Raw genomic sequence first — 27,743 nt, 5'->3', positions numbered from 1 at the left:
AGAGCCGCTTTGCAGTGGCTGCATTGGCCGGCTGCCCAGTGAGAGGGAAGGAGGCCTCGAGCCGAGCTGGCACTTCCAGCTCCTCCCCCGCCAGAGCCTCCTGTGAGGTCCCTACAGTGTGACCCCCACTCTGGACACACTCCTCCTGCAGTGGGCCTTCCAGACCCCTGCCCCCCAGCCACAGAGCGGGTTCCTGTTCCCTCCCTCCAGGCGGGACTCTGCCTGAACACTTGTGACGTCTCCGAAAGACAATCTCCAGTTGGAAGGCTCTTCCTTCTAAATGAAGCAAAACCCTACTCTGTACCGTCCCCTGGGGTTCCAGAAGCACCATCTGGAGCACAGTCTCATACTAGCCCCTGAAGGGCTGCAGGGTGGTGTGGAAATGCGTGCAGCTGCCAGCTGGGAGGCTGGGCCTGCTCCCAGCGGGCTCCCGGGCTTGCTGTGGGACTCTGAGCAAGGTGTCTCCTCTGGCCTTAGGTCCCTTGCTTGAAAAGGTGGCAGGGACCTAGTGAGCTGTAGGGCCCCTCTGAGGCCTTCTGAAGAGTCCTTGGGCAGCAGGGTCCCCCAGGCTGTCAGCTTGCAGTGACCCAGATGTTAGAGGACAGGAAGATCCCTTCAGTCTTGGATCTCCCACCTTCGCTTGTCCTAGTCTGTCCTTCCAACAGTCTGTCCTGCAAGTGCCTCTTGAGCAGCCCTTGCGTCAGGTACCACCCTGTCCTCTGAGAGCTCACAGCCTGGCATGGACCCTGTGAGCCAGGAGCTCAGTGTGACATTCCGAGGGCTGGCAGGAAGGTGGACATGCAGTGCCACAGGGGCCCCCGTGTCTGTCTGAGGGGCTGGGGTGGGGGTCTCACCAGAGGAGGGGACCCTGGGCCTCCACTCCCCAGATGAGTCATCCCCCAGATACTGTGTGTCACTTCTGACAGCTCCGGACCACTGCACAGGAAAGCCGCAGCCTCGAGTCCTCGGGCCGGAATGGGCTGCATGGGGAAGTCCCACCCCAGGACCAGGGGGGCTTCCCAGACCGTGGAGCCTCACTTCCACTTCCATTTGTGCAGCTGGAGGCAGCAGCTCTTTTTTTTTTCTTTTTTAGCAACTACAGCACACTGTGCTTGTCTGTTCACAGCAGCCAAGAAAGGGAGAGGCCACTGCTCGCCTGGGGGGGCCTCTCTGCGCTGTTTTCTTGATGGCCTGCTCCCAGTCTCCATGGGCCGCCTGGCCAGGGCGCAGTGCCAGCCCTGGGCCTCTCCCTTCATCCTCACAACTGCCCTGCAAAGATGGGAAACTGAGGCTGGGAAGCTCCTAAAGTGCCTGAGGGCACACATCAGGGCCCGAGTCTTAGGAGTAGTCCTGTGCCATGTCCACTATGGCACCATATTGCCCCAGCCTCTGGAGCCCTCTTCCCCAGCCCTCTGTCAGCTGCCGCTCCCCTGGGGCCAGGGTCAAGAGTACACGCTCTCCAGGCCATCACGATTGTGGTGGAGTCCTTGTGCCTCAGCCCCACCCCAGGGTTTCCTTTTTGGCTTAAGGAGGAGGTGAGGACGTTTTCAGAGCCCCACAAGTCACACCACATACCCGGCTGCTCTGGGCGGAAGCCGCCACCAGGAGGGCAGCACCAATATGTCCACAAATAAGCAATTTGTCCAAGTGTCTAAAGTGGGATGTATTTGCTCAGTCTGCGGCCCCAGAGCTGACCCGGGCTACCACCACCTCAGTGCCCGGCCACAGGCCTCCCTACCCACGTCCTGCTCGAGGTTGACTAGCAGACACGGCCCAGACCGTCACAGATCTTCACAGACAATCTGAACTGAGGCCTCTGGGCCCCTGGAAGCAGCCACAGGGATGAAGGAGGGGCAGGACGGGCATTTCTGGAGTCTCCGGGCTGAGTCCGGCCCAGCACAGGGCACGTGGGGGCTTTGGAGCCTGTCAGATTGGCTGTCTAACAGCCTCTACCACTTAACAGCTAGGGGCCTCCGGCAGGAGCTCTGCTCCCTGTAAAGAGGGGACAACGATGACCTCACCAGAGGATGTGCTGCCATACATGACAACATGTGCCCTTGTCCCAAGGCAGTAGGACACATTCAGGGGGCAACTGAAGCAGGAGCAGGAGTAAAGGGTCTTCCCATTCCTGACTTTGCAGCCTGCAGAGTAAGGCACAGGGCCAGCGCTGCTCTAAGCATTTTACATACTGACTCATTGAATCCCCACAACCTGTCAGGCAGATGTGTTATAACAATTCTCACCTTACCAGGGACACAGAGCCTCAGGGAGGCGACCACCTCACCCAAGGTCACCCAGCTAGTGAGAGGCTGAGCGCAGCTAGCGGCTCCATCCATGCCCTGAAGCTCTGTTCCTGCTGTCTTTGGGGTTGGAAATAAGTGTCCCCCGATACAATGTCTTCACCTGGAGTTCAAGTGCGCCGTGGTTACTCAGCTCCTGTGGCTGGCACGTTGCTAGGCCCCAGAAGATTCAGCATGAGCCAGACAGGACCCGGCCCTCTGCGGGAGGAGACCCAGCCTAGTCACCAGGCCCTTGCAATGTAGTACGAAAAAGTCCTGCGATTGGAGAAGGGGTTGGCTGGTGACCTCTGAGGTCCCCCTTCTACATCTGCAGGTCTAAAACTACCATCTCAACCTGCACTGGTTGGAACTTCTGAGTCCAAAAGTCTCTGATTACAACATCCTTCGAAAGAACAGCCTATGACCCAACTTTTGGGGCTTCCAACCTTTTAAGATCTGACACCCAGTGTGCTTGAGCTTAAATATACCCTACAACATACCCCTCCCCCGGCAAGAGGCCCAGCTGTTCCATCCAGGCCAGGGAAGTGCCCAGGGCCTTTCCTGTGGAGGCTCCTGGGCCCAGGTCAGAGGCCCGGAGCCCGGGGGGCCTGATTATATGGCTCCAGCTGTCTCTATAGCAGCTGCTGCTACAGCCCACGTGGACTAACCTCTCCCCAGCCAGGAGCTGGGGCTCGGGCCTGGGCAAGCCTAGGAGGGACAGAGGTAGAAGATAGGCCTTGCCCTCAGGAACCTTCAGTACAGTGGGGAAGTGGACAAGCCCAGGCCCAGTGTGGCCTGGGCTGGAGGCGGGGCTGGAACAGGGTGGAGACACCAGGTAGCCTTGAAATTTCCTAGATGCCAGGACGGTGGCACCTGGTGTCAAACTGCTGGCTTGGGAGTCTTCAGTTTCCTAGTTCTGCACACAGTAGGCTGTGCCCTTGGCAGAGACAGGGGAAACTGAGTCACTACGAAGTTCTGGGATCTGGCCAGTGAGGAGAGTGGAGAGGCCAAAACTAGAACCCAGACATTGCACACCCCAGCCCCACATTTTAAGAAGCCAGGTCGGGGGCTGGCCCCGTGGCCAAGTGGTTAAGTTTGAATGCACCACTTCAGCGGCCCAGGGTTTCATCAGTTCGGATCCTGGGCACGGATGTGGCACTGCTCACCAGGCCATGTTGAGGTGGCCTCCCACATGCCACAACTAGAAGGACCCACAACTAAAATATACAACTATGTACTAGTGGGACTTGGGGAGAAAAAGCAAAAAAAAAAAAAGAAAAGAAAAGATTGGCAACAGTTAGCTCAGGTGCCAAGCTTTAAAACAAAAAAGAAGCCAGGTCAATGGACTCTGGCGTCTCCCTCCACGGAGGCAGTCCTCAAGCCCTGTCCCCTTTCTAGAATTCCCTCCAGAGGCCTTCCAGTGGGAGAAGAGAGGTGAGGAGGGAACCATGCCTGGGATCTCCTCATCCCTGCCTGAGACTCTGAGCCAGAAGCTTCCACACTCAGGTGGGCGCCCAGCTGGGAGGCTCGGGCTCAGGCAGCAGCAGCTGGGGGGTCCTTCTCAGCCCCTCCCCACCCTGCCTGGGCCTGCCAGGCTCTCCCTTTGGGACCTAGAGGGGCAGCCAGTGAACAGCAAGCGTCACTGTGTGCCAGGCCCTGTGCTGGGCACTGGAACACTGAGATGTCTGAGGCCTACCTAGGCCCTGCCCTCCAGAAATGTCCAGTCTGCCAGGCCACACACAGTAGGTGCTCAGGTAATCCTCAGACTGACCTGAAACTCCAACAGAGCAAAGGCAGTGGTGTGGGAGGGCTCTCCCCCATGCTCCCCCCGGCCCCGGCCCTCCTGATGCCTGAGGGGTGCAGGAGTTCAGAATAAGGAGAGCCTACTGTTTCCCCAAACCTCTCATCTTGTATTAACTAGCAATTATGGAGCACCTAGTATGCCCAACTCTGTTTTGGGTGGGGGGCCAAAGAGATAACTACTCCTGAGTTTGGGGGATCAGAGTAGTACCCACATCACTGCCCTACAAGAAGGAAGGGCAGGGTCGAGGAGGTCTGCCAGGAGAAGGGGCTTCGGTCTGGTGTTGGGGCTGGGAGAGAGCAGTGTCACGCAACAGCCCCGGAGGGTTCAGGGTTCAGAGGGTTCGCTGCAGCTGGAGGGTGGCAGGCACCCACATTAAAGGGACAACGGCAGCAGGAGCATGGCTGCTGGAGGAGCAGGCAGGGGTATCTTGTCCCCTCTTCTGGATGGCAGGGCCAGGACAGCTGGTCCCTCAGGCCATTAGGCAGCGAGTCCAGAGTTCCAGGGACTTGTCCAAGGGCACACAGCAGTGGGGTGGCCCCAGGAAGCCAAAGCCCTCAGCTAATCATCCAGCAGGGGAGCAGGGGTGACCTTTAGCTCAAGGTGGCCAGGAGGTCCTTTGGGGAGGCAGTCCAGGGCAGCATCCTTTGGCAGGCCCACATGGGCCATAGGGGTCAGAGGGGCCTGTCCTCGGCCTCTGCCTCCTAAGCACGGAACCCTCTTTCCCCTTTAAGAAGGATGCAAAGGTTACTTATACCCCGCCTGCAGGCCGGCGGGTGGGGCAGGAACCCAGGAGGCCAGGCGGTGCGCCGGCAGGAGCCGGCTTACCTGCTTCCCGCCACCGGGCCGGGTGCGGCGGGGCGGGGCCGGGAGGGGAACAGCGCGCACAACCTGCGCCCGGCCCGGTGGCCCGACCGACAGACTGACACTCGCCGGACCGGCCGGGGGCGAGCGGAGGGCCGGAAGACAGGGGAGAGAACGGGGAAACAAACTTGCAGAGAGGAGTGACCTGGGGGCCGGGGGCGGAGCCGCGAGCGGGGGAGGAGAGCGCGGCGGCGAGAGCGCGGCTGGCCCAGGAAGCGGAGAGCGCCGCCCACCCATCCGGGGCGAGCGAGGCGCCGCGGTCAGAGGCAGGCTGGGCCGGGGGCTGCCGGGCCCTCGACCCCCTCCGTGACCCCGCAACCCCAGCCCGGCCCCAAGATGATGAAGAGGCAGCTGCATCGCATGCGGCAGCTGGCCCAGACGGGCAGCTTGGGACGGTGAGTGTCACCCCGTCTCTTCCAGCCCCACACTCACCCCGCAGGACCCTAGGGGAGGTAGAAGGGTGGGGGAGGCTGGGGACAGCTGGACGGCCCCTCTGACCGGCCAGAGCCCTGCCCTCCCTTCCTCCCCTCTCAGTGCCACCCCTACCTCCCAGCCAGAGCAGGAGGGGCAGGCGCTGGCGTTTGGGAGAAGGGGCACCCTCACCCCTGATTTGAGGGGTTGTAGGGAGGATCTAGGATGCTGAGTCTTCTCTGCCTCCATGAGCCTCTGCGTGGAGAGTCCTCCCCGGCCTCACTTGTCCCCTCTGTACAATGGGGACAGTTAACCCTCTCTGGTTGCCTGTGGAGGGGGGAGGGAGGGTCAGGGCTCCAGACCTTGGGGGAGGGGAAGAGACAGGGTCCTGGCATGGGGGAGGGGCCTGCCCTGTCCTGCTGTGTTCCTCTCCCTCCCGCCCTCAGCTGCCTCCTGCTTCTCTGTCTTGCTTCTGCTTTTCCCATCCTCAGGTGGAAATGGCCCCAGGTCTCACTGTCCCCACCCCCAGCCCCTGAGCTGGTGGAGTGGAAGCCGGAAGTTTGGGGTGCTCTGAGGGCCTGTCTTCTCTCCCCTTCCCCCTGCGTGGGGAGTTTCCCATTCTCTGGGCCCAGGGGAGGACTGGGTGTCCAGAGACATGGTTCTAGCCTCACACTGGCGTCTGTGCCAGACTGTGTGAGCCTGGGCAGTCAGGTCACCTTGCTCTGGGCCTCACTGTCCCCCTGTGTCCCAGGGCAGGGGCCCTGGGCCTGCCCACCACTAGTCCAGAGTGCTGTGTGACTGACAGCCCAGGAGTCTGAGCTCCCACACTTCCTGTTCTTGGAGCCAGCCCAGGCCGCCTCTCCCCGGGGTCAGCAGAAGAGAGAGGCTGGGCCCTGGGGTGGCTCCCCAAGTCCCCCTGTTTGGTTTCGTCCGCCCTTTCTCAGGACACAGCCCTGGGTGGAGGAGGAAAAAGCCATGTATCCTATTCCCGCCCCCACGGAATGTGCTCGGACTGGGACTGGGATGAGGCAGGCGGGCCACCCAGGGCGGGCCCTAAGTGGGAGGAGCACTGGAAGCAACTGGGGTCCAGGTGCCCTGTTGGGGGGACAGGGGGAGGAGGGGATTTCCTAACCTGCACCGGCTCAGCACATGCTCTCCCCCCACAGCACTCCGGAGACTGCCGAGTTCCTGGGTGAGGACCTGCAGCAGGTACATGCCTGGGCCAGCAGCGGTGGCAAGGCAGGCCTGTGCAGGCTGTCAGCGGAGGGCCGGGTGGGGACGCCAGTTGGGGGCCCAAGTTGAGTCATTCCCCAAGCTGTTGGCCATGGGGTCCCCAAGAGGAGGGAAGAGAAAGGTGGTCCCTGCTCTGGGGGAGGACTGGGCAGTGGGGGGTGGACAACAGCCACCTCCGGTGATCCATAACCCGGCCTCTCTCCCAGGTGGAGCAGCGGCTGGAGCCGGCCAAGCGAGCAGCGCACAATGTCCACAAAAGGCTGCAGGCCTGTCTGCAGGGCCAGAGCGGGGCAGACATGGACAAGCGGGTGGTGAGTGGGGGTCCCGGGGAGGAGGGGCCTGGGCAGGACACCTCTGTCCAATGGCAGAGCAAGGTCTGGGCTGGGGTCTCCCTGCCAGTCTGAGCCTCTGGCACCAAGAGGGTGCAGACTGCTCTAAGGCCCCTCGGGCACTGGGTTCCTGAGGCCCTGTCTCTTCCCCGTCCGCATCTTGACCCCTCCTCCCTCTGCCCCATTCCCCTGAGCCAAGGCCAGGCCTCTGACAGCACCTGAACTTCTCTGTCCAGTCAGCACCGGGAGCAGAGCAGGCCCTCCCGAGTGAGGCCGTCTGTGAGGGCTTCCTGAAGGAGGGGGCATTTGAGCTGGATTTTGAGTGCTGCTCACTCCTATTAACCAGCGGCCAGCATTTATGGACTACTTACTGCTGGTCTATTGCAAAAAACATGTTAATCATTGCCATCCTTAGTGCTGACAACAGCCAGGGGGGGAGACCGTCTTTATTGGCACTGTGTACAGATGAGGAAATGGAGGCTTAGAGAGGTAGAGCCACTCACTCAAGGTCACACTGCTAGTAAGTGGCAAAACCGAGATGTGAGCCCTGGTCTCTCTGGCCGGAGCTGGCGCTCTCCTTAACTCTAGGTGGGAATGTGGGGGGCTTGCTTTGAAATCAGCACTTCACTGTGGCCAGAGCACTGGGGGAGGAGGAGCAGTGGGGAGCCATGGGGGTTTGAGCTCAGCAGCGGCCAGCTCAGCCATGTGTGTCCTGGGGCGCAGGCAAGGAGCCCCACTTGCTCCTCCATTCTCTCTCCCCTTGTCTGACCTGGGGCAAGTTCCACGCCCTCTCTTCTTAGTTTTCCAGTCTATGCTGGGACTTGGTGATTCCTTCCTGCCCAGTCAAGTGGCTTCTGGAAGGGGGAAAGGGGACCCTAGATGAGTGGGGGCTCTGTACATGGTCACAAGGAGATATCACTCCCACTGTGCCTTGTCATCATCCTGCTTCCACTCTCACCTGTGACTGTGGCCCTCCTGGGTTCCCTCCGCCCCTGTCCACACCCAGTACCTCCATGAGGGACTTGCCAGGTGCTCAGGCAGCGTCGGGGAGGCCCAGCAGGTGAGCATGTGCACTCACATTCCTGCCCCCGCCCCCCTTGCAGAAGAAACTTCCTCTCATGGCTCTGTCCACTACGATGGCCGAGAGCTTCAAGGAGCTGGACCCCGACTCCAGCATGGGGTGAGCATGGACCAGGGCCTCTGCCCTCACCTGGAGATGCCAAGGAGGGATCTGGGCTGGGAAGGGGTTCAGGTCAGAGAGGACATGTGCAGTGGAAGGATGACAACGTCGGGGAGAGTGTCTGGGCTGGGGACAGTGTCCAGGTCAGTGAGGGCGACCAGGCCTGGGAGGGCCTTGGGCTCAGCAAAGATGAAGGAGATGGAAGGGCAGGAGCTGGTGGGAACGGAGGAGGCCCCACTGTCTTCCCAGATGGTGGTGCCGGGCTGTGGGAGCCCAGCCCACTCGGTGCTATGCCCACAGGAAAGCCTTGGAGATGAGCTGTGCCATTCAGAACCAGCTGGCCCGCATCCTGGCCGAGTTTGAGATGACCCTGGAGAGGGATGTCCTGCAGCCACTCAGCAGGCTGAGTGAGGTGACCCTGCCTCCCGCCCCCTGCCCCCAGCTTCCCCAGCCTCTAGCTCCCACCACCCCCAGCCCACTGAACCCGCCCCCCTCAACATGCCCGCCCCCAGGACGAGCTGCCAGCCATCCTCAAGCACAAGAAAAGCCTGCAGAAGCTGGTGTCTGACTGGAACACCCTCAAGAGCAGGTGGGAGCCGCAGCCTCTGGGGGGTCCATGCCTAGGTCAGCCTGCGGTGATGGCCCCAGAGCTTCGAGGCCCGTCCCACACTAGGGCCCACCGGGTAATGTGTGTACTTCTGCACACTTCTGGTGCTTAGGAACACATGTGGTGAGGGTGCCTCTGTGCACGTGTGTGTGCACGTGCTTTGAACTGAGGGGGGGGGACCCCAAAGCCTAGAATAGCCATAAACAATCCTCCAGGATCTCTGGATGGCAGGAGAGCCCTCACCCTCCACTCCGGAGCTAGCCGCGCAGAGGCCCGGGGCAGGATTTGCATCTAAAAATCCCATAATCCTGTGTGGTCAGGCATATGGAGGGGACACTTGGCTCTGGACATGCAATGGGGACAGTGACCACCCCACCTTGGGATTGTCCCCAGGCTCAGTCAGGCAGCTAAGAACTCAGGCAGTGGTCAGGGCCTGGCAGGCAACCCAGGCAATTACAGCCACACCACCACGGCCAACAAGATGGAGACGCTGAAGGAGGAGGAGGAGGAGCTGAAGAGGAAGGTGGAGCAGTGCAAGGTGAGGGGGTGGCAGGGGTGAGTGCTGTCCCCACTTCACAGATGAGGAAACCGAAACTCAGAGAGGTGACGTGACTTGCCCAAGGCCACACAGCTAGGAAGCAGCAGAGCCAGGATTTGAATGCAGGCAGTCAGGCTCCAAGGTCTGTGTACTTAGCCACCACCTTGCAGCCTCTTCTGTCTACACCACATGCACAACACCTGGGAGACAGAGACTCGGTCTGTTCTCCGGAATCTCAGTGTGTATGTGAGTGAATGAATGAAGGAAGGAAGGATGAATGAATGAACCATGAGTAACACAAGGCACTGTGATAGGATATGGGGACACAGAGGTGAGGACAAGAAGCTATAAAAGACCCTCAAGAATTCAAAGCGGGGGCCAGCCCAGTGGCACAGCAGTTAAGTTCACACGTTCAGCTTTAGGCGGCCTGGGGTTCGCCGGTTCGGATCCCAGGTGAGGACATGGCACCGCTTGGCAATCCATGCTGTGGTAGGCGTCCCACGTATAAAGTAGAGGAAGATGGGCACAGATGTTAGCTCAGGGCCAGTCTTCCTCAGCAAAAAAAAAAAAAAAAAAAAAAAAGAATTCAAAGGGGTTGCTGTGGGCTGGCCCCAAGAGCAAACCTTGGCAGAGAGAGGAGAGCTGGCTGGGACCCTCCACATACAGCTCAGGCAAGTCACCAGCCCCTCCAGGCTTCCCCACTGGGCCCTCGCCTCACTGGTATAAGCCCTCCCCTCTCTGTCCCCAAGGACGAGTACTTGGCCGATCTGTACCACTTTGCCACCAAGGAGGACACATACGCCAACTACTTCATCCACGTGAGTCCAAGACCAGGCTCCAATCACTTGAGCTCAGGGGTGGACACCAGGGCTAGGGGCCACTGAGACCCCCTGCGAGACGGTGGGAGGGAGGGGTCTGCCCTTGTGGACCCTGGGGGATGCTCAGATTTGCCCACTTCCTCCGGGGTTGCCCCCTTGTCCCCACAGCTCATGGAGATTCAGGCCGATTACCATCGCAAGTCTCTGAGCTCACTGGACACGGCCCTGGCGGAGCTGAAGGAGAACCACAGCCAAACAGGTAGGGACACAGGCGGTCCCCAACCCCATACCCCTGACCCCTGCCCTGCTCAGGGCCTGTTAAGAAGCTTGCACTCTATCCTGAAGGTCAATAGGGAGCCATGGATGAGTTCTGGGTGAGGGAGGGCTCAATTAGATTTGTAATGGAGAATGCTCTGGCCGCCGCGTGGAGGATGGAATGAAGGGGGCAGGACTGGAGCCAGGAGACCTGTCAGGAGGCGGAAGGGAGATGAATGGTGGCCTGGACTGGGTGGGGCAGTGGAGGTGGGTGGATTTGAGAGATATGCTGGACTACATCAAGATGTGTGACGTGGCTGGGCGGGTGGGAAGTGGTGCCACTGGCCAAAGCAGTAGCCCCTTGAGGACATCTGGGGCGTGCCCCTGCCTACCCTGACCTAGCAGCCCAGGGGTGGGAGGACCCTGGGCCGCTGATCTGTCTCATCCCTGCAGACCCCTCCCCCTCGATGACGGCCGCCCCCTCCTCCAGGGTGTATGGGGTGTCGCTGGGAACGCACCTGCAAGAACTGGGCCGGGACATCGCCCTGCCCATCGAGGCCTGCGTCATGATGCTGCTTTCCGAGGGCATGAAGGAAGAGGTGGGGTGCCCTGGGCCAGGTGGGAAAGGAGCCTCCAGGCCCTCACTCTGTCCCACATCTCCCACATGCTGCCCTGGGCTGGAGCCTGTAATCCCATCGTGAGAGCAGAGGGCGTGGCCTCCTGTGACTGCATGGACGCCGCCTCCACCCAATGATGCTCCTGGGGCCAGGCTCTATGCTAGAAGCCCTGTGCATGCCTCGCTCCATTTAATGATGCCAGTAACCCCTGGAGGGAACCCTCCTTGGCTCCGTTATCCAAGCGGGGGACAGGCCATGAGGTGGCCGTGCCCAGCAGCACACGGGAAGGTGGCGGTGAAGCCAGGACTCCCTGCTGCACGCTGTCCTTGTCCACCTTTGCATCTCAGTGTCGCTCGTACACCAGCCCGTTTTCTGGGGACAGACCCTTCGGGGGTGGAGCAGACTCAGAGACCCACTCGGGCTTCTGGACAACCCTGCTCGGCCTCAGGTCTCCCTTCTACTCCTAACCAGACGCCTGCCTCCCCACGACTTTTCCCAGCTCCTCCCAGACTTCCCACTGTGCTCCGAATTCCAGACCCTGAGGGCTGAAAGGACCCACGGACACTGGTGTCCACTCTGCCTCCCAGACCAGTGGGGCCACTGAGTCCCAGCCTGGGCCTACCCCAAGCCATGAGTGACCCAGGGCCTCCCGGTCATGCTGTCCTGCCCTGCCCACCCCTCTGTGACCCCCACCTGCTCCCTCTCGTACCCCAGGGCCTCTTCCGTCTGGCCGCCGGGGCCTCAGTGCTGAAGCGCCTCAAGCAGACGATGGCCTCCGACCCCCGCAGCCTGCAGGAGTTCTGCTCTGACCCCCACGCCGTGGCAGGTGCCTGGTCCAAGGAGCCCTGGGTCGGGGGCCTTCTCCCCGTGTCCCTTCCCCACAGCTGCCTGCAATGATCCCATGATAGATTGGCTCATGGCCTGATAATCTGACGAGGAGACATAGAGGTCCTTGACGTAGGCCCAGGATGACCCCCTGAAATGCGTGTAAGCTTGATCATTTTCCCAAAAGGGCTGGTAGCCCAAAGGAATGATCAGACCTTGACACGTTAGTGTGAACAAGGGCTAGAGGTTGCTAACAGATGGAGAGAGCTGGGTACTGGGGGTGGAGGTGGGGGCTTGGGAGCTACGCCTGAGCACCCCCTGCCACTTCAGGTGCCCTCAAGTCCTATCTACGGGAGCTGCCAGAGCCCCTGATGACCTTTGACCTCTATGATGATTGGATGAGGGCAGCCAGGTGAGGATTGGGGAGGGGGTGCTGGGGAGGACGAGGCTGCAGAGGTGTGGCCCCGAGCTGGCTCACCAGGTCTCTCCCTCCCCAGCCTGAAGGAGCCGGGGGCCCGGCAGGAAGCCCTCCAAGAGGTGTGTGGCCGCCTGCCTCGCGACAACCTCAACAACCTCAGGTGAGCCCCGAGCCCGCCCCCTTGACCGCCCCCCAGAGCCAGGGCCCAGCTGGGACTCTGGGGCCCCATGTTTGAGTCCTGCCTCCTTGTCCGAAGCAATATTTCTGGAAACCCAGCTTTGATGTGCTAGTCATATTTTTTTATACTAGACATTGAACTAAACACACACCTTGAACCTTTGAAGCCACACCACCTGGCTTCAAGTCCCACCTCTGCCCCTGTGTGGCCCTGGGCAGGCAACTGACCTCTCTGTGCCTCAGCGCCCTCATCTGGAAACGTGGAGCATTACAGTCCCCACCCCCCAGGGTGCCTGGGAGACTCTCCACTCGGCTCAGTGGCTGACACATAGGTGGCACTTGTAGGTCAGCTGATTTCACTGTTAACATTTTTTAAACCATCTTGTGTGGTGTCTCGTCCATTCTTTGGACCCCCACGCTGGGACATTCTCAGGTCTCAGAGTGTCGATGGGTGTCCATGGCCCAGATGCCCTGGCCCACGCCCTCCACCTGCCTCCCCAGGTACCTGATGAAGTTCCTAGCACGGCTGGCCGAGGAGCAGGAGGTGAACAAGATGACGCCCAGCAACATCGCCATCGTCCTGGGGCCCAACCTGCTGTGGCCCCCAGAGAAGGAAGGGTGAGGGGCCGCGGGCCGGGGGAAGGTGGCAGTCCCCACCCTAACCATCTGCAGCTCGTTGTCCCCCTGGGCCTCAGTTTCCCCATCCTTGTAGTGGCTTAAGCAGCTCCTATTCTCAAGACTGCTGTGAGGGGCTGGCCCGTGGCACAGCAGTTAAGTTCACGCGTTCCGCTTCAGCGGCCCCGGGTTCACCCATTCGGATCCCGGGTGCGGATGTGGCACCGCTTGGCAAGCCATGCTGTGGTAGGCGTCCCACGTATAAAGTAGAGGAAGATGGGCACGGATGTTAGCTCAGGGCCAGTCTTCCTCAGCAAAAAGAGGAGGATTGGGAGCAGATGTTAGCTCAGGGCTAATCTTTCTCAAAAAAAAAAAAAGACTGCTGTGAGGAGCAGCCTGAAGGGATCCTGGACCCCACAGGGCTTTGGAGAGAGGCATTCTGGATAATGGGGGGCTGGGGTGCTGGGAGCCCAGAGATCTGGTTTGGCCCCACCCCTCCACCTTCCAGAGATGGCCTTGGGAAGTCCCTCTCTGCACCTCCATTTCCTCATCTGTAAACTGGAGAGAAGTTATACAAACTTTAGGAATAAGATGAGATAATGAACAGGGAAATGTTTTATAAACTGTGAAGTGCTGTGATCTGTGAGGGGTCTTATTCACCTGGCTGTGGATGGCGAAAGGATATCACTCATTTGCTGAGTGCGATTAGTGGGAGAGGCTGCCCAGATCCCAGAACTGTGAGGAACAGGGAGCCACGACAGACGAGTGTTGTCTGTGGTGGGTGAAAGAGGGGAAAAGTTGGCATGTGAGCAACACATGCAATCCACTGGTGGGTTGTGAGTTTCTTTAGAAAAGGGACTTGATGTGATTGATCTTTGTGTCCCCAGTGCCCAGCCCAGGGCCAGGCAGAGTTGGGGTCACTAAGACTCTGCTAAGTGATGACCCACTTTCTCTCCCTTTCGCCGCAGGGACCAGGCCCAGCTGGATGCAGCCTCAGTGTCGTCCATCCAGGTGGTGGGCGTGGTCGAGGCTCTGATCCAGAGCGCAGACACCCTGTTCCCTGGAGGTGAAGCCCCTGCCTTTGTGAATGTGTCCCTTCGTGCCCCCGCCTGCCCAGCCCAGTGCCCTCTAGACTCAGCTTCAGTCCCTGGCAGCCCCACAAACTCCCCATGAGGCCTGGAGGAAATTGCTTCTCCACTCTGAGCCTCAGTTTCTCATCTGTAAAATGGGGATGCTGCTGCCCACCTGGTGGGATTCTCATGAGGCTCATGTCGGAGTGAGAAGGCAAAACATGGCCCCGAGGATGTCAGTGGGGAGGGAAGGCGGTCCTGACACTGGCTGAGGCGGGGAGGCTGGCGGAGGCTCTGAAAGTTAAGACCAGCTCCCTTGCATCTGCAGACATCAACTTCAATGTGTCAGGCCTGTTCTCAGCCCCCGCCGCCCAGGACAAGCTCAGTGACAAGCCGGCCTCTGAGGAGCTTCCGATTGCCATGCCCACCCCGGCCGCCACCCCGGCTCCAGCTCCAGCTCCAGGTCCTGCTCCTACCTCAGCCTCAGTGGCTGCCAAGGAAAGGTAAGGACTGACAGTTCTGAATGGCCCCTGTCCTGGCCCCAAGATGCCCAGCCTGAGTGCCATCTCTCAGGGCGGCCAGTGGCATTTTAGGAAATGTAATTATGTATTTTCATCCCAAGTACCTGGTTTCCCAGTTGGGAGTGGGTGGCGTGGCGCCTTGGAGGCGGTCTTCCTCAGCCTCCCTGTGTTCGCTTGTTCGTTGTACGGCTCTTTGCTGAGCACCTCCTGTGTGCCAGGCACTGTTTCAGGCCCTGGGGATTTGGGGAAGTAGGGAGCTGATCATTCTGGAATTTGTAAATACCTTCTAGTATTCTCGTGATCCTTTAAATCCGGAAGGGCTGTGTGGTACCGTGTCGCCTCCATACCTGGAGGTGGTGTTCAGTTATCACAGACGCCTGGGGCCCAAACCATGAATGTCCTCAGATGAGCGAGACAGACAAACGCTGCCCTTAGAGCTGGCATTCCAGGGGCAGGGAGCAGGAGTCAGCAAGGACACCGAGGGACGCCTGGGACAATATCAGGCAGTAATGGGCACTGTAAAGGAGAGTAGGGTGGGGTAAAGGGGATCGAGTAGGACCTGCTTTAGCAGTGGGGTCAGGAAAGGCCTCCCTGAGGAGGAGCCACCCGAGCAGAGGCCTGGAGGAAGCCAGGAATGAGCCAGGGCCTCCCCCTCACTTTCCCTCTGCTCTCTGGCTTCTAGTGGCCAGAACATCCCATAAAGTTCGCATGGAGTCTGGGAGCTGAGGCAGAGGGAGGCCCTGCTTTCTATCCCCCATCCTGGCCCCATGGGGGACCATGGACACTGTCTCTGCATCACACAGCAGCCAGGGGCTCGGTGGACGCAAACTCTGGCCATTGCCAGAAGCATCTTCTCAGGGGGGCCCAGCCTGGGGACAGATCCCAGGCCCAACCACAAGGTGATGGGGAACAAGTTCTGGGAGGACCCAAACTCAGCCCGTTGGCTGGGAGTCTCCCCAAGATTCCAGGAGACTTCTGGGAGATGCCAAGCCTGACCCTGACTCTCTGCTTCCCTCGCAGGATAGAGTCCGAGGCGCCCCCCAGACCAGCCTCCCCCAAGGTCAGTAGGAACCCCTCGGAGGCAGCTGCCCCAGCGGAGGACACGGCTCGGAGGAGTGAGTTGGCCGTGGGAGGAGAAGGGGCGCAGAGGGTGGACAGGGAGAGGGGCGGACAGACCGTCCCATGGTTTCCGGCAGCCCAGAATCCAGGTGCCTGAGAGCCAGGTTCGCTGCGTGACACTCAGTTCAGAGTCCAGCTTTGTGCGGTTGGGCGGGGGCTTCACCTGGCTGCGCCTCGGCCCCCTGCTCTCTGTGACGAATAGTAGCGCACCTACCTTGCTAGGGCTGTTTGGAGAGTTAATGGTGCTGCCTGGCTCATCCCCAGCACACGGTAAATGTCCGATAAAGGTCAGCGATCGTGAGTGTTGGCAGCAGTGAAGCCCAGGCCCTCAGGAGGCCCGGGGACCGGAGTGAAGACGGCGGATGGGGTCTTCCAAGGGCTGTGAAGGAGGGGAGATGGTGGAGGCGGGCAGGAACCTGGGGCCTCCTTCTGAGCCCCTTTGGTGCAGTCACCTGTTGAGCTGGCCTAAGACCAGGCAGGTGAGGAGGCCGAGGGTGCAGGTGAGGAGTCTGCCAGGGTGACCAGGACATCAGGAGGCTCCGCCCCGCTGAGGGGGCTCTGGGGTGTCCATTGTAGAGCCGGGAGTAGATGGAGCAGCCACAGGAGCTAGTAGGTCACACAGGGACCTTCTTGCAGGAGGGGGCCTCTAGCCACCTTTCCTGGATGGGGGGCAAGTGGGGCATTTGCTCACTGGAGCACAAGTCAAAGGACTGTCACACCATTGCCCGAGCTGGTCCTCACATCAGCCCTGCAAGGTCGAGGCTTTCATCCCATCTTACCGATGAGGGAACCAAGGCCCCAAAGGGCAAGTGGTTTGCCCAGATCCCCCAGTGGGTGGAGGCAGGGTAAGGACGAGAGTCCAGACCTCCTGGCCTCATCCAGCCCCTTGGCTGCCTCACCAGGTTTGAACTGTGCAGTGGGATCTCTGAGAGCTGGGGTGGGACAGTTCTGGTGGACTTCTAAGAGGAGGTGAGCAGGAGCCTAGGGTCAGGGGAAAGGCACCATTTCTTTTTTTTTCTTTCTCCGAGGAAGATTAGCCCTGAGCTAACATCTGCCAATCCTCCTCTTTTTTCTGAGGAAGACTGGCCCTGAGCTAACATCCGTGCCCATCTTCCTCTACTTTATACGTGGGACGCCTACCACAGCATGGCTTGCCAAGCAGTGCCATGTCCACACCCCGGATCCGAACTGGCAAACCCTGGGCTGCCAAAGCGGAACGTGTGCACTTAACCGCTGTGCCACCAGGCCGGCCCCTAGTCAGCAAATGTGTACTGAACATCTGCTCGGTGCCCAGCACTGTGCTAGCACCCCACCCATAAGATGGCCTCGCTTAGTTTGCGTTCCAGTGGGGGAGATAAGGAGTATCACTGAAGACTGACAAGATCATTTCAGAGGGCAACCAGTCTGTGAAGAAAATACAACAGGAAATATGACAGTACCTGGGGCAGGGGGGGAGAAGGGGTGGATGCCAGCTGAGCAGGGGAAGGGACAGAAAGAGAAGCCTGAGTGATGAGCAGCTGGCTGTGGAAATAGTGCTCCCAGCAGAAGGGATGGCACATACAAAGGTCCTGAGGTAGCACTGAGCTTGGTGGATTTGCCACAGGCCGTGTGGATGCCTAACCACCCCTTTCTTTCCTCCACAGCCAAGCGCCCAGCGCCGGCCAGGCCCACCATGCCGCCACCCCAGGTCTCCAGCACCCGCACCTCCCCTCCAGCCCCACCCCCACCCGCGGGCTCTGGCAGCCCTGTGACCCCCCGGGCTCTGCCCCGCCGGCTGGTGGGCAGCAGCCTCCGGGCCCCCACAGTGCCCCCCCCACTGCCCCCTATGCCCCCGCAGCCTGCCCAGCGCCAGAGGTGGCGTTCTCCAGCCTCCCCAAGCTCGGCCTCCCCGGGTCCAGCCTCCCCAGGTCCAGCCTCCCCGTCTCCGGCCTCCCCCAGCCCAGCCTCCCTGAGTGGGCCTGCACGGGTGGACCTGGGGGCGGCCATGGAGGAGGGAGGGGCCCACACTTCCCCACCTAACCCCCCCCAGCCCCCGCCCCGGAGCCTCGCCTCAGAGACTGACTGAGCTCGGGGCCCCTCCGGGCCCCCCCCCCCCCCCCCCCCCCCCCCCCCCCCCCCCCCCGCCTTGTCCCCAGGACACAGCCCTCACCCCTCCCGAGGGGTGGGGGCCTCCAGCCTTTGCCGCAAGTGCCTCGGTGCCCGCTGGGTCGGCCCCCACCGCAAGGAGGACTCAGGACAGCCCTCCACCCGCAGAGCTTTTCCTCCTGGACCCACCCTGGGCTTGGGGGGCCCTCAGCCGACTCCCCACTCTCTGGCAGGGTCCCAGGGGAGCCGCCGGAAGGAAAGAGCTTGCCCGCTCCTACAGGACGTTTATTTTTCTCTTGCCAACGTATTTTTTTGTAAGGCTGGTAAATAAATTATTTTGGACAAAATCAGAGCAGCTGCCCAAATGATCGTTTTATTTTCTGTCCTTGAAATAAAGAAGCCACTTTCATTAAGGGGGAAAAAAATGCCTCTTCTTTGCCTCCTGTCTTTCTTCCTGTCTGAAATAACAGCCAACATTTTTAGCCCTTTCTCGATGCTTCACACTGTGCCTGTGTAGGCACGAGTTCCCTTTAGACCTGTGCCAGGGAAGTAAAGCCCAGTACCCTCCCAGGGGAGGAGACTGAGGCTCAGAAAGTCACCCGGGAAGGTCACACGGCGCATGAGGCGTGGACCTGGGATGGGGACCAGGTCTGAGTGACTCCAGAGCCTGGGCTTGTCCCTCACATGCCGAGCAATTTCACTTCCTGGTGTTCCGTGTAACAACTTCCAGCACAGAAGTGTTGTGAGGATTGAATGTGACCCCCAACTAAAGGCCAAAGCACCACCCTTGCACACGGGAGCCCCCCTGTAAGGGGTGGCTGCTGCTCCCCCAACCCGCTGTGTTCCTGAGAAAGCCGGAGCGGGATTGGATCCATCCTCAAACATTCCCTGAGGCTGCTCTGGGCAGACTCTGGGCTCGGTCCCTGACTCAGCCTTACACCCCAGGAACTCCTGGGAACGGACGGGCAGGAGAACTGACAATTAGTATCAAGTGTCACGGCACCAGGAGCTCAGGTTATCCCAGTTAGGGGGGAGCCATTTAACCCAGGCTGGTAGGTGGGTGGGTGGGTGGGGGTGTGTGTGTGTGTGTGTGTAGGTGTGTGTAGGTGTGTGTGTGTGTGTGTGTGTGTGTGGAGGGTGGAGGTCAAGGAAGTCTTCCTGGAGGAGGTGATATCATAGGGGCGTCTTTAGGGATTTCGCCAAGTGAAAAAGTCAGGGAAGAAGGAAGAACATTCCAAGCCAAGGAGACCACCTGTGCAAAGGCCAGGAGCAGAAGTCCAGGGCAGTGGGGACAGAAAGGATCTGTGCTTCAGAGGCTGGGTGACAGAGTGTGGCTTTTCCCAGGTCTTTGGAGCTCCAGTTGCTCCTGGGGGTCAAACAGGTCTTCAGAGCCTTCTCAGAAGTTGGCAGACAACCTCAGAAGTGTGACACACCCCTCCCCAAGTAGGGACCTAGGCAGGTGGGTCACCCCATCACCGCCCTGGGCAAGAAGCAACTGCTGCTCTGGCTCCTCCCCTCCCCGGGGCGCTTGGTGACAGGCTGCCTTTAGCCCAGGGCCTCTCTACCCTGGCCTCACGGTAGAATCCCCGGGTAATCAAAAAACGAAGAAACTAAAAACTGCCAGGCCCCACCCCAAAATTAAATCAGAATCTCTGAGGGCCTGCCACGCATTGGTATTTTTAAAAAGCACTTGTCAAAAGTCATCGAACTGTACATTTAAGATCTATGCATCTTACTGTATGTAAATTACAGCTCAAAAAATCAGTTCCCCAGGGGACCCCGCTGCACAGCCGGCGTGGAGAACCACTGCTCTGGGCCAAGGGCTCCAGCGACCAAGACCCCACGCACCTCCCCCCCATCACACCCACAAGCTTCTCAGGACTTCGCTTACACAGCTGTGAGCGTCCACGGTTCAGAGGGCAGTGAGATTTGACCCAACGACGACCTCTCATTTAGCATCTGTTTTCCTCCTAGCAACCCGCTCTCCTAAGCTTCTGATTGGCTGGGGAGCGCGGGGTGGCTATTTGCTCCATATTTTCTATTCGTAACTGGTTATTGGTCAAAAGGAGCGTCAGTCTCGCGGTTGAAACTCGGCGGCGACTGGCTCAGCAGGGCCAGGGGGCGGGGAGAAGGGCCAGGCTGCGTCTTCATTGGCCCGCGTCCCTCGGCGTCGGCAGCGATCCGCCCCTTTCTCCCAGCTCCGTGAGCTCGCGGCCTCTCTCCTCTCCGAGACGCTAGTCCCCATTGGCCGCAGGCCGGGCCGTGGCCCCGCCCCCCGGCCCCTGCGGCGCGCCGATTGGCAGGTGCGGGGACGCGCCGGCGGCGTGGTGGGCGCGCGGTGCCCGCGGAGGGAGAGCGGCGCGGCGGGGCGTGCGGGCAGCCAGCCGGCTGCATGGCGCGCTGCGAGCGGCTGCGCGGCGCGGCCGTGCGCGACGTGCTGGGCCGGGCGCAGGGCGTCCTGTTCGACTGCGACGGGGTGCTGTGGAACGGCGAGCGCGCCGTGCCGGGCGCCCCGGAGCTGCTGCAGCGGCTGGCGCGGGCCGGCAAGGCGGCCCTGTTCGTGAGCAACAACAGCCGGCGCGCGCGGCCCGAGCTCGCCCTCCGCTTCGCGCGCCTCGGCTTCGGGGGGCTGCGCGCCGAGCAGCTCTTCAGCTCCGCCCTGTGCGCCGCGCGCCTGCTGCGCCAGCGCCTGCTCGGGCCGCCGGGCGCGCCGGGCGCCGTGTTCGTGCTGGGCGGCGAGGGGCTGCGCGCCGAGCTGCGCGCCGCCGGGCTGCGCCTGGCCGGGGACCCCGGCGAGGACCCGGGCGCGGCCCCGCGCGTGCGCGCCGTGCTCGTGGGCTACGACGAGCACTTCTCCTTCGCCAAGCTGAGCGAGGCGTGCGCGCACCTGCGCGACCCCGACTGCCTGCTGGTGGCCACCGACCGCGACCCGTGGCACCCGCTCAGCGACGGCAGCCGGACCCCCGGTGAGCGCGGGGGCTGGCGGGGAAACTGAGGTGGGAGAGCGACCTGCGCTTTCACCTCCGCGCTTGCGGGTGAGGGGCGTGGAAGGGGCGTCTCCAGGTGACAGGTGGGGAACAGGAGGGATGCGCGGGCGACCCCCAGCCAGCAAGAACCCCGAGTGCTTTCGTGTCCACGTCTGGTAATTCTTCCAGCTGCCACCCTGGGAGGGGCAGCAGTGGAGTCCTCCGTTTGACAGATGGGGACACAGAGGCCCATTGTGGCTCAGGGGGTTGCAGGTCCCTGACTCCCAGCCTAGGCCTTCCTGAACCAGCCTCAAGGATTCCTGTCATTTTGTCCCACCCACCGTCAGGGTGAGGTCGCAGAGTTGGGGACAAAGTCTGCCAGGGTGGTTCTCCTGTGGGAGTGTTGGAACACCGTTCCCAGGGGCAGGTGGGAGCCAGGTGTGTGGGAGCACAGGAAGCGATGGAGTTTGACCTGAGTTCGGGTTCCAGCGCCACGCGCTGTTATCTTGCTGTTACATAAGCTCCGAGCATCTCCGACCCCGGGGTAAAATGGGAATGTTAGCCAGGCCACAGGCTAACAGGCCACAGGGGGAGAGTGATCAGGGTGAGTGCTGGGCACATAGTAGGTGCTCAGATGATGGAGTTGTATCTGGAGCCCCCTCACGTTACAGAGCTTTATGAGGCATCTTGTATTTGTTCTCAGTTAGTGTCCACATTACTCTGGAAATGGGAGTTATGGTCCCATTTCTCAGTTAAAGAAACAGAGGCTGAGAGAGAGGACATGAGCTGCTCAAGAGCACAGGGACCTGAATGGGGGCTCTTGGGCTCACCTTCCGCCTCCCCGCCCTCCACGGAGAGCTCTTCACTGGTGTTATCTTGGGTGTTCAGACCTGTAGAGGAGACAGAAGCAAGGGGAGGCGCCTACATCTTGGAGGGTTCAAGTTAGACAAGAACAGATGTCAGCAGAGGCTAACTGACAGTAGTGGGTATGCGTGAACAGGTCAGTACTGCAGCCAGTAGGCTGAGGGCAGGGACAAATCTCCATCACTCCCTCTCTGTCACTGATACCAAATCTGGGGGGAGCAGGGTGGTACTCAGCAAAGAGTAGACACAGTATTATGAGGGGGTGGCAAGGAGGGCCTAGGGCTAAGGAGATCTGGGCAGGCTTCCTGGAGGAGGCATCTTGCAGGACAGGGCATTAGGGCGTGAAACATGGAGCAGGTTTCGGGCTGGGAATCTGTAGTTCTAGGCCTATCCTAGCTTGGCTGCAGACCTTCTTGCTGTGTGACCGCCTCAGTCTCAGTTTCCCCATAAATCCAAGGTGAGGGCTCCTGCCTGCCCTGGGCCACGCTATGAAAAGTGAGTTTCTCCCTGGAGGCCTCAAAGCTCAGGGCGAGGCTGTGGGTTAAGAGGCCCCCCAGGGCCCAGGAAGGGTGATGTGGAGGAGCGGAGGAGCCCAGGCCCCGCCCCATGCATGCCCCTTTGGTCTCCAGCGCCCGCCTGGCTGTGCCCACCTGCACCTGCTCTGCTGGTCGTTTCCGCAGCCGAGAGGGGGAGGCAGAGGCTTAGAAACACAGCGCTGCTGTCCTGTTTGTGCCCAACTGAATGGTGCGGCTTCGAAGGTGATAGCCAGAGATTAATAACGGTCCTCGTTAGGCATAAAATCTGAAATCATGCAGATCTCTCACCAGTTCCCCTCCCTGCCCCAGGGATCTCCTAAATTGTGTGTGGTCTTGTTAGACCACATGGCAGCCACTTGAGCTGGCAGATAGAGATGCCTGCTGTCTTGGGAATGCGTCACCAGCGGAACACGTGACCGCCTGGATGACAGGATGTTGAGAAAAGTGGATAACGGTGGTCTGAGGATAGTCACGTTCATAGACTCCCCTGCGAGGATGCTCGCGGCCCCGGGGCAGGGGTCTTTGTCGCGTGCACAGCTCCATCCGCAGCGCCCGGCTAGTGCCTGGGTCTCAGTATGTCTTGAGCGGATGAAGTGGGACATGGGGGCCAAGAGTGATCCGCTCTGTCCTGGTGGGAAAGGAAGCTGCTGACAGAGCTGAGACTGTTCTTGAGCTGAGAAAGACACCTTGGGGTGACTCAGTTGAACCCTTCCCATCCTGCAAGGAATTTCTGACCTACGGGCTGCTGGGTTTTCTTCTCTACCCAGTTCTCAAGAAAAAAGCAGGCAAGCTCTAAGTCAGACATCAGGGGGAACCTCCCAGCGCTGTTGCTCCTGGCCAGCCCTGCCCAGACCTTGTGACACTGGGGAAGTTCCTTCTCCTCTGGGGGCCGTGGTGATGAGGATTCTTGCTGTTCGTACCCGCTTTAACCTTCTGTGCCCTTGGTCATCGCTGTGAGAAGGGAGACAGGAGGCCCAGAGCGTCTGGGGTCAGCCCAGTCATGTACTGATCAATGTTTGATCAGTGGGGCAGCCTTGCTTTATGCCATTCGCCAGCTTCTGTGGTGTCAACACCCCCGCCATGGCCCATCTCGGGCTCCCGCTGTTTAGTCACTGAACCATTGTGTAGTATTTCCATCTTGGCAGGTGTCAATAACCTCAAGAGCATAGATGACGATAAGACAATTAGGAAGTGATGAGTTTTGAGAATTTATTACCTTTGTAATAAATCACATAGTTTATGTGATTCTGAGTTCATATGAGTTGACTTTTAATAGTGACCTTAACCGTCAGTTCACAAAATTCCTGAAAATGTCTGCACTCCCAAGCCAGTACCAGCTGGCTCGGCACACGACTGGGTTAGACCCACCTGGATGCAGCTCTTTCACCTGTCACCTATTAAGCTGTGCAACCCCGGACAAGTTACTTCATGTCACTGAGCATCAGCTTTCTCATCTGTAAAATGGGCTTCCGTGAGACCCAGCACAGCCCTGGCCCTTTACAACATGCTTAGTAAATTGTGGTTATTATCATCATCCTTTGTTCAGGGACATTAGTGTGAAGGCAGAACATTCTGGCACAAAGATGTGCCTGTGGACCGGGCACAGTGGACTCATTGTCTGGGCCGGGGTGGTACTGGGCTGAGAGTGGCAAACCCTTCTCTGCACAGTCCTCCTGTTGTTAAACCCCTGGGCGCCTTCCCCTGATTGCTGATTATAGTTACTGCGGCCACAGACATCTTCGAGCACGTAGCTTTCTGTCTCCAGCTTGAATTCTCTTCTTGTGATCACCTTCCCAGCGGAGGCAGGCTGGGTCAGAGGTGCGAACGTTTCTGTGGCCTGCTGTGTTCCCACTGGGCGGTGCCCGTTTCCACTGCCAGGAGCGCACATTCTTGTGGCATAACCACAAGTGCTGTTTGTTAAGTGCCTTTCCATTTCCAAAGCACTGGCCCCTCCGATGCTCATTGCACCTCTTTGAAGGTAGGTATTACTTGGATCTCCCTTTTCCAGCGAGTCCAAGGAAACTCAGAGAGGTTGAGCGGCTTGCCCGAAGACACTCAGCTGCCAGGGTAAAATTGTGTACCTCAGGCAGGACTGAGCTAGGCCCAGTTACGTGCAGTGGCTCATTCAGTCCTTACAAGACCCCTGTGAGATAAGTGCCCTATTAGAGATGGGGAAACTGAGGCCCAGAGAGGTCCAGTCGCCCGCCCAGGACTGGTGGAGATGGAGTCTGAATGCAGGCGGCTGCGTGCAGAGTCTGTGCTTAACCGCCACGCCAAGACTGGGGAGCAGGCCTTTTGGCTCATTTCAGCATCGGATCTGACCCCGTGCCAAGCTGCCTCCCTGAGAATTCCCGTTCCAGGGCCTGGAAGCCTGCCCAGCCGCCCCGCACTGACCGGCTCTCCATCTCCCTGCAGGCACTGGGAGCCTGACTGCGGCCGTGGAGACAGCCTCGGGCCGCCAGGCCCTGGTGGTGGGCAAGCCCAGCCCCTACATGTTCGAGTGCATCACAGAGCACTTCAGCGTGGACCCCGCCCGCACGCTCATGGTGGGCGACCGCCTGGAGACAGACATCCTCTTCGGCCACCGCTGCGGCATGACCACCGTGCTCACGCTCACCGGCGTCTCCCGCCTGGAGGAGGCTGAGGCCTACCTGGCGGCCGGCCAGCACGACCTCGTGCCACATTACTATGTGGAGAGCATTGCGGACTTGATGGAGGGGTTGGAGGACTGAGCGCACCCGACCTGCAGCCTCAGCCCCACCAGTACCCCACTCTGGTCCCATAGATGGAGGCCACGGGCCTCGGGCGGCGTTAAGCATCACCCGCTCCCTGGCCCCAGTTTCTGCCCCCTGGTGGGGCTGGGACCCAGGAAGGTTTTACACCCCCTCCCAGTGGTGGCTGGGCGCTCTTTGCTGTCCCAGCAGCTGCGCCCCCTCCCCATACCGGTTCGCCCTGGCCTGACCCAGCCAGGGGGCCTTAACTCCTGCCCTGTGACCTCCACTCCTTGAAATCTGGGCCCTGGTGCCTGCTGAAGATTTCCCCCAACCCTGAGCGCTGAATCCCCACCGCCTCCCTGGGGGCTGCAGAGCCCCACCTGCCCTGGGTCCTGGCCTTGGGTTCCCGTTGACTCATCAGAGGTCTGTGTTCCCATGAGCCTTTATTGTCTTGAGCCCGGAACGGACCAATCAGAAGGCCAAGTGATAGACGCGCTGACGGGTCTTGAGTGGACCAACTGGGAGCCTGAGTAATAATGATCCTCTGATGTCCTGGAGCCCGAGCGGGCCAATCCGAAGGCGAAGTGACGATAATGCTTTCATGTCCTAGATCCTGGGCAGACCAATCAGGACACCAGGTAATAATGACCCATTGGTCTCTTAGATCCTGAATAGAACAATCCAGAAGTCTGAGAGCCCGTGGCTTCTTGACAATCCGGGTCTGACTGGACCAGCCAGGGGTCCAATTCTGTCAATAAATAAGGGTCCAAGTGCTGAAGACACCCCTCCTCCACAGATTGCCATCCAGGGGGCCCCTCAGTGGCTCTGGGGGCTTCTGTAGCCGAGAGCCCCGCCCTTCCCTGATCACAGTACCAGTCCAGTGTTGATGGTGGCCACGGCTCAGGAGGGGGGCTTTTGTGGCCCTCCCAGTGCTGTCAGTTTGCTGTGCCATGTGTCCCCCGTGCCTACCCCCAGCTATTTATTTATTTATTATCGTGTGCGAGTGATGGTGGGGGTGGGGGCTGGGCCTTCCCCGCCACCTCCACCCCTGTGTAACCAGTCCTCCCGTACTTAATAAAGTGCGAGTGGGAATGTGTGCGGGTTCACGTCTGGGGGCGGGGCGGGGTGGGAGGAGGAGCCCCTGCCGGAGCCTGGTCCCCAGAACAGGCCTTCCCCTGCGTGAAATGCTGCACCCCAGTTGCAGAGTGTCCTCTGTGTGCGGTACACCGTGACTCGGTAGCGCTTTAGGCCTCACTGAGTCTTTACATACCTATTTGTTTCAGTCCTTCGGAAAGCCGGCAAGCTTGTATTTCTCGTCCTGTTTTACTCCTTGGGGATGGAGGACCGGAAACGCACTGCTAGCTTACACCAGGGCGCGCGTCTGGAAAGCGTGGTCACCTGGGGCAGTGTTTGGGCTAGTCTGGCTGACCAGGCAGCGGCAGCCCCCTCTGTAGAGACTCAGGGAGACAGGTCCTCGCTGTCTGGGCACTCAGGTGAGGTGCTGTGGGTGCCCCCCTTCAGGCATCCTTCTCACGTGGGATGCTGCTGTGGATGTCCGCCCTGCTGACCCCCAGCTCCTCCGGGTGGGGGCCGCTCATGGCCCCATCCCCAGTGCCTCCTGCGGAGCAGGTGTTACACCGTCAGCCCGGAAAGGCCCACAGATGCTGAGTGGGGAGACACCTTGGCTGTTCCAGGCTACTGTCGCTTGTCCCTTGAGCTTTCATGAGCCCCTTCCTGCTCAGCCTGTTTCCTTATTTGCAAGGTCGGGGGGGAGCACTTCGAGGTCTGGGAAATCCTCCCCAGTGGGATTTTCTTGGCTGCGTCGTGAGGTCAGAGCGAATGTGCACTCGCCAAGACTGGTGGCAGCGACAGGAACTCAGCTCGACCTGGCTGAGGCACAGGGGAGTTGACCGGCTCCCTCCGACGTGTCCAGCACCCTGCAGGGGTCTCTCAACTGTGACGCCTTCCAGACAGTGGGTGCCTCTCACTGGACCAGCATCCGAAGGCAGACTCGCTGGCCAGAACCTGTGCCCAGGCATAAAGCCCAGCCTGGGTCATGTGCCCCCCAAGAGGAAGGGAGTGATGCCTCCCTGGCCCTACTCTGGACCTAGCAGCCACTGCCCACCTTCTTCCTCGCTGATGGAATTGGGATTTCCTTCAGGGGAGCACACGGGGGGGGGGGGGGGTACCCAGTCCCAGGTAGTGAATCTTGAGTAGTTTAAAGCTTGAATCTAAACCAATAATGGTTATTTGAGTCCCTCTGGCCGGTGATTAGTTTAGCCATGGACTTGTGACATACTTCTGGGGGAGATCTAAGAGATTCTGGGAATGTTTGCCTCACTTTTAAAGAAGGACGTGGACGAGGGACTCACTCTTCTGGGCTTTGAGTGTGGAAGCTGTTGCAGCCATTCTGTGATCATGAGGCATGACCCAGCATATTTCTCTGCTTCGTGACTCTGCTTCAGGTGGCAGAGCAGAAAGACGGGAAGCACTTGTTGGCATTATTCCCCCCAACTTTCAATTTAAAAGAGTTTCAACCCGACAGAAAAAAAAATGCAAGAATGGACAATGAGCACCCACATGCCCTTCACCTGGATTCAGTTGTTAAGATCTCAGGAAGCTGATGGCACTGATCCGCAAAATGAAACAGCTCCTTCACACTAAACCCCCCCGGTTCCAGCAGTTTCCTGGCTCTGCCTTGCCCCAATGTTGACGACTCTTGGTGACCACAGGCCTGAGAGGTACTTTCTGTTGTCCCTGCATTTGCCCTTTGGGGTGGCTTTGAGGCAAGTGGCTGAAGCTCAGACTCACTGACGTCTTGAGTTTGGTCCAGCATCAAGGGCCTACCCGGCGCTCTTGATTTCATCGTAGCTATTACAAATAACCACGACCAAGGGACCA

The 27,743-nt window shown here is 59.8% G+C and overlaps 2 protein-coding genes across 2 annotated transcripts; both read left to right on the top strand.

Moving 5' to 3' along the window:
* Positions 1-4,946: 4,946 nt before the first annotated feature.
* On the top strand, positions 4,947-18,114 carry SH3BP1 (SH3 domain binding protein 1). Its single transcript, XM_046646663.1, has 18 exons — positions 4,947-5,339; positions 6,522-6,564; positions 6,795-6,899; positions 8,021-8,097; positions 8,398-8,509; positions 8,610-8,686; positions 9,098-9,242; positions 9,992-10,060; positions 10,229-10,319; positions 10,769-10,914; positions 11,647-11,758; positions 12,088-12,169; positions 12,255-12,335; positions 12,854-12,970; positions 13,936-14,033; positions 14,366-14,540; positions 15,579-15,673; positions 17,321-18,114. The coding sequence occupies exons 1-18, from the start codon at positions 5,281-5,283 to the stop codon at positions 17,740-17,742; spliced, it is 2,106 nt and encodes a 701-aa protein (XP_046502619.1). The 5' UTR covers positions 4,947-5,280; the 3' UTR covers positions 17,743-18,114.
* Positions 18,115-20,118: 2,004 nt separating this feature from the next.
* Positions 20,119-25,922, top strand: PDXP (pyridoxal phosphatase). Its single transcript, XM_046646442.1, has 2 exons — positions 20,119-20,728; positions 24,544-25,922. Exons 1-2 carry the CDS (start codon positions 20,155-20,157, stop codon positions 24,858-24,860), a joined length of 891 nt encoding a protein of 296 aa, XP_046502398.1. The 5' UTR covers positions 20,119-20,154; the 3' UTR covers positions 24,861-25,922.
* Positions 25,923-27,743: the final 1,821 nt, after the last annotated feature.

Source organism: Equus quagga, chromosome 19 (genome assembly GCF_021613505.1).
Source record: "Equus quagga isolate Etosha38 chromosome 19, UCLA_HA_Equagga_1.0, whole genome shotgun sequence".
NCBI lineage: Eukaryota > Metazoa > Chordata > Mammalia > Perissodactyla > Equidae > Equus > Equus quagga.
This window is presented reverse-complemented; position numbering and strand designations above follow the sequence as displayed.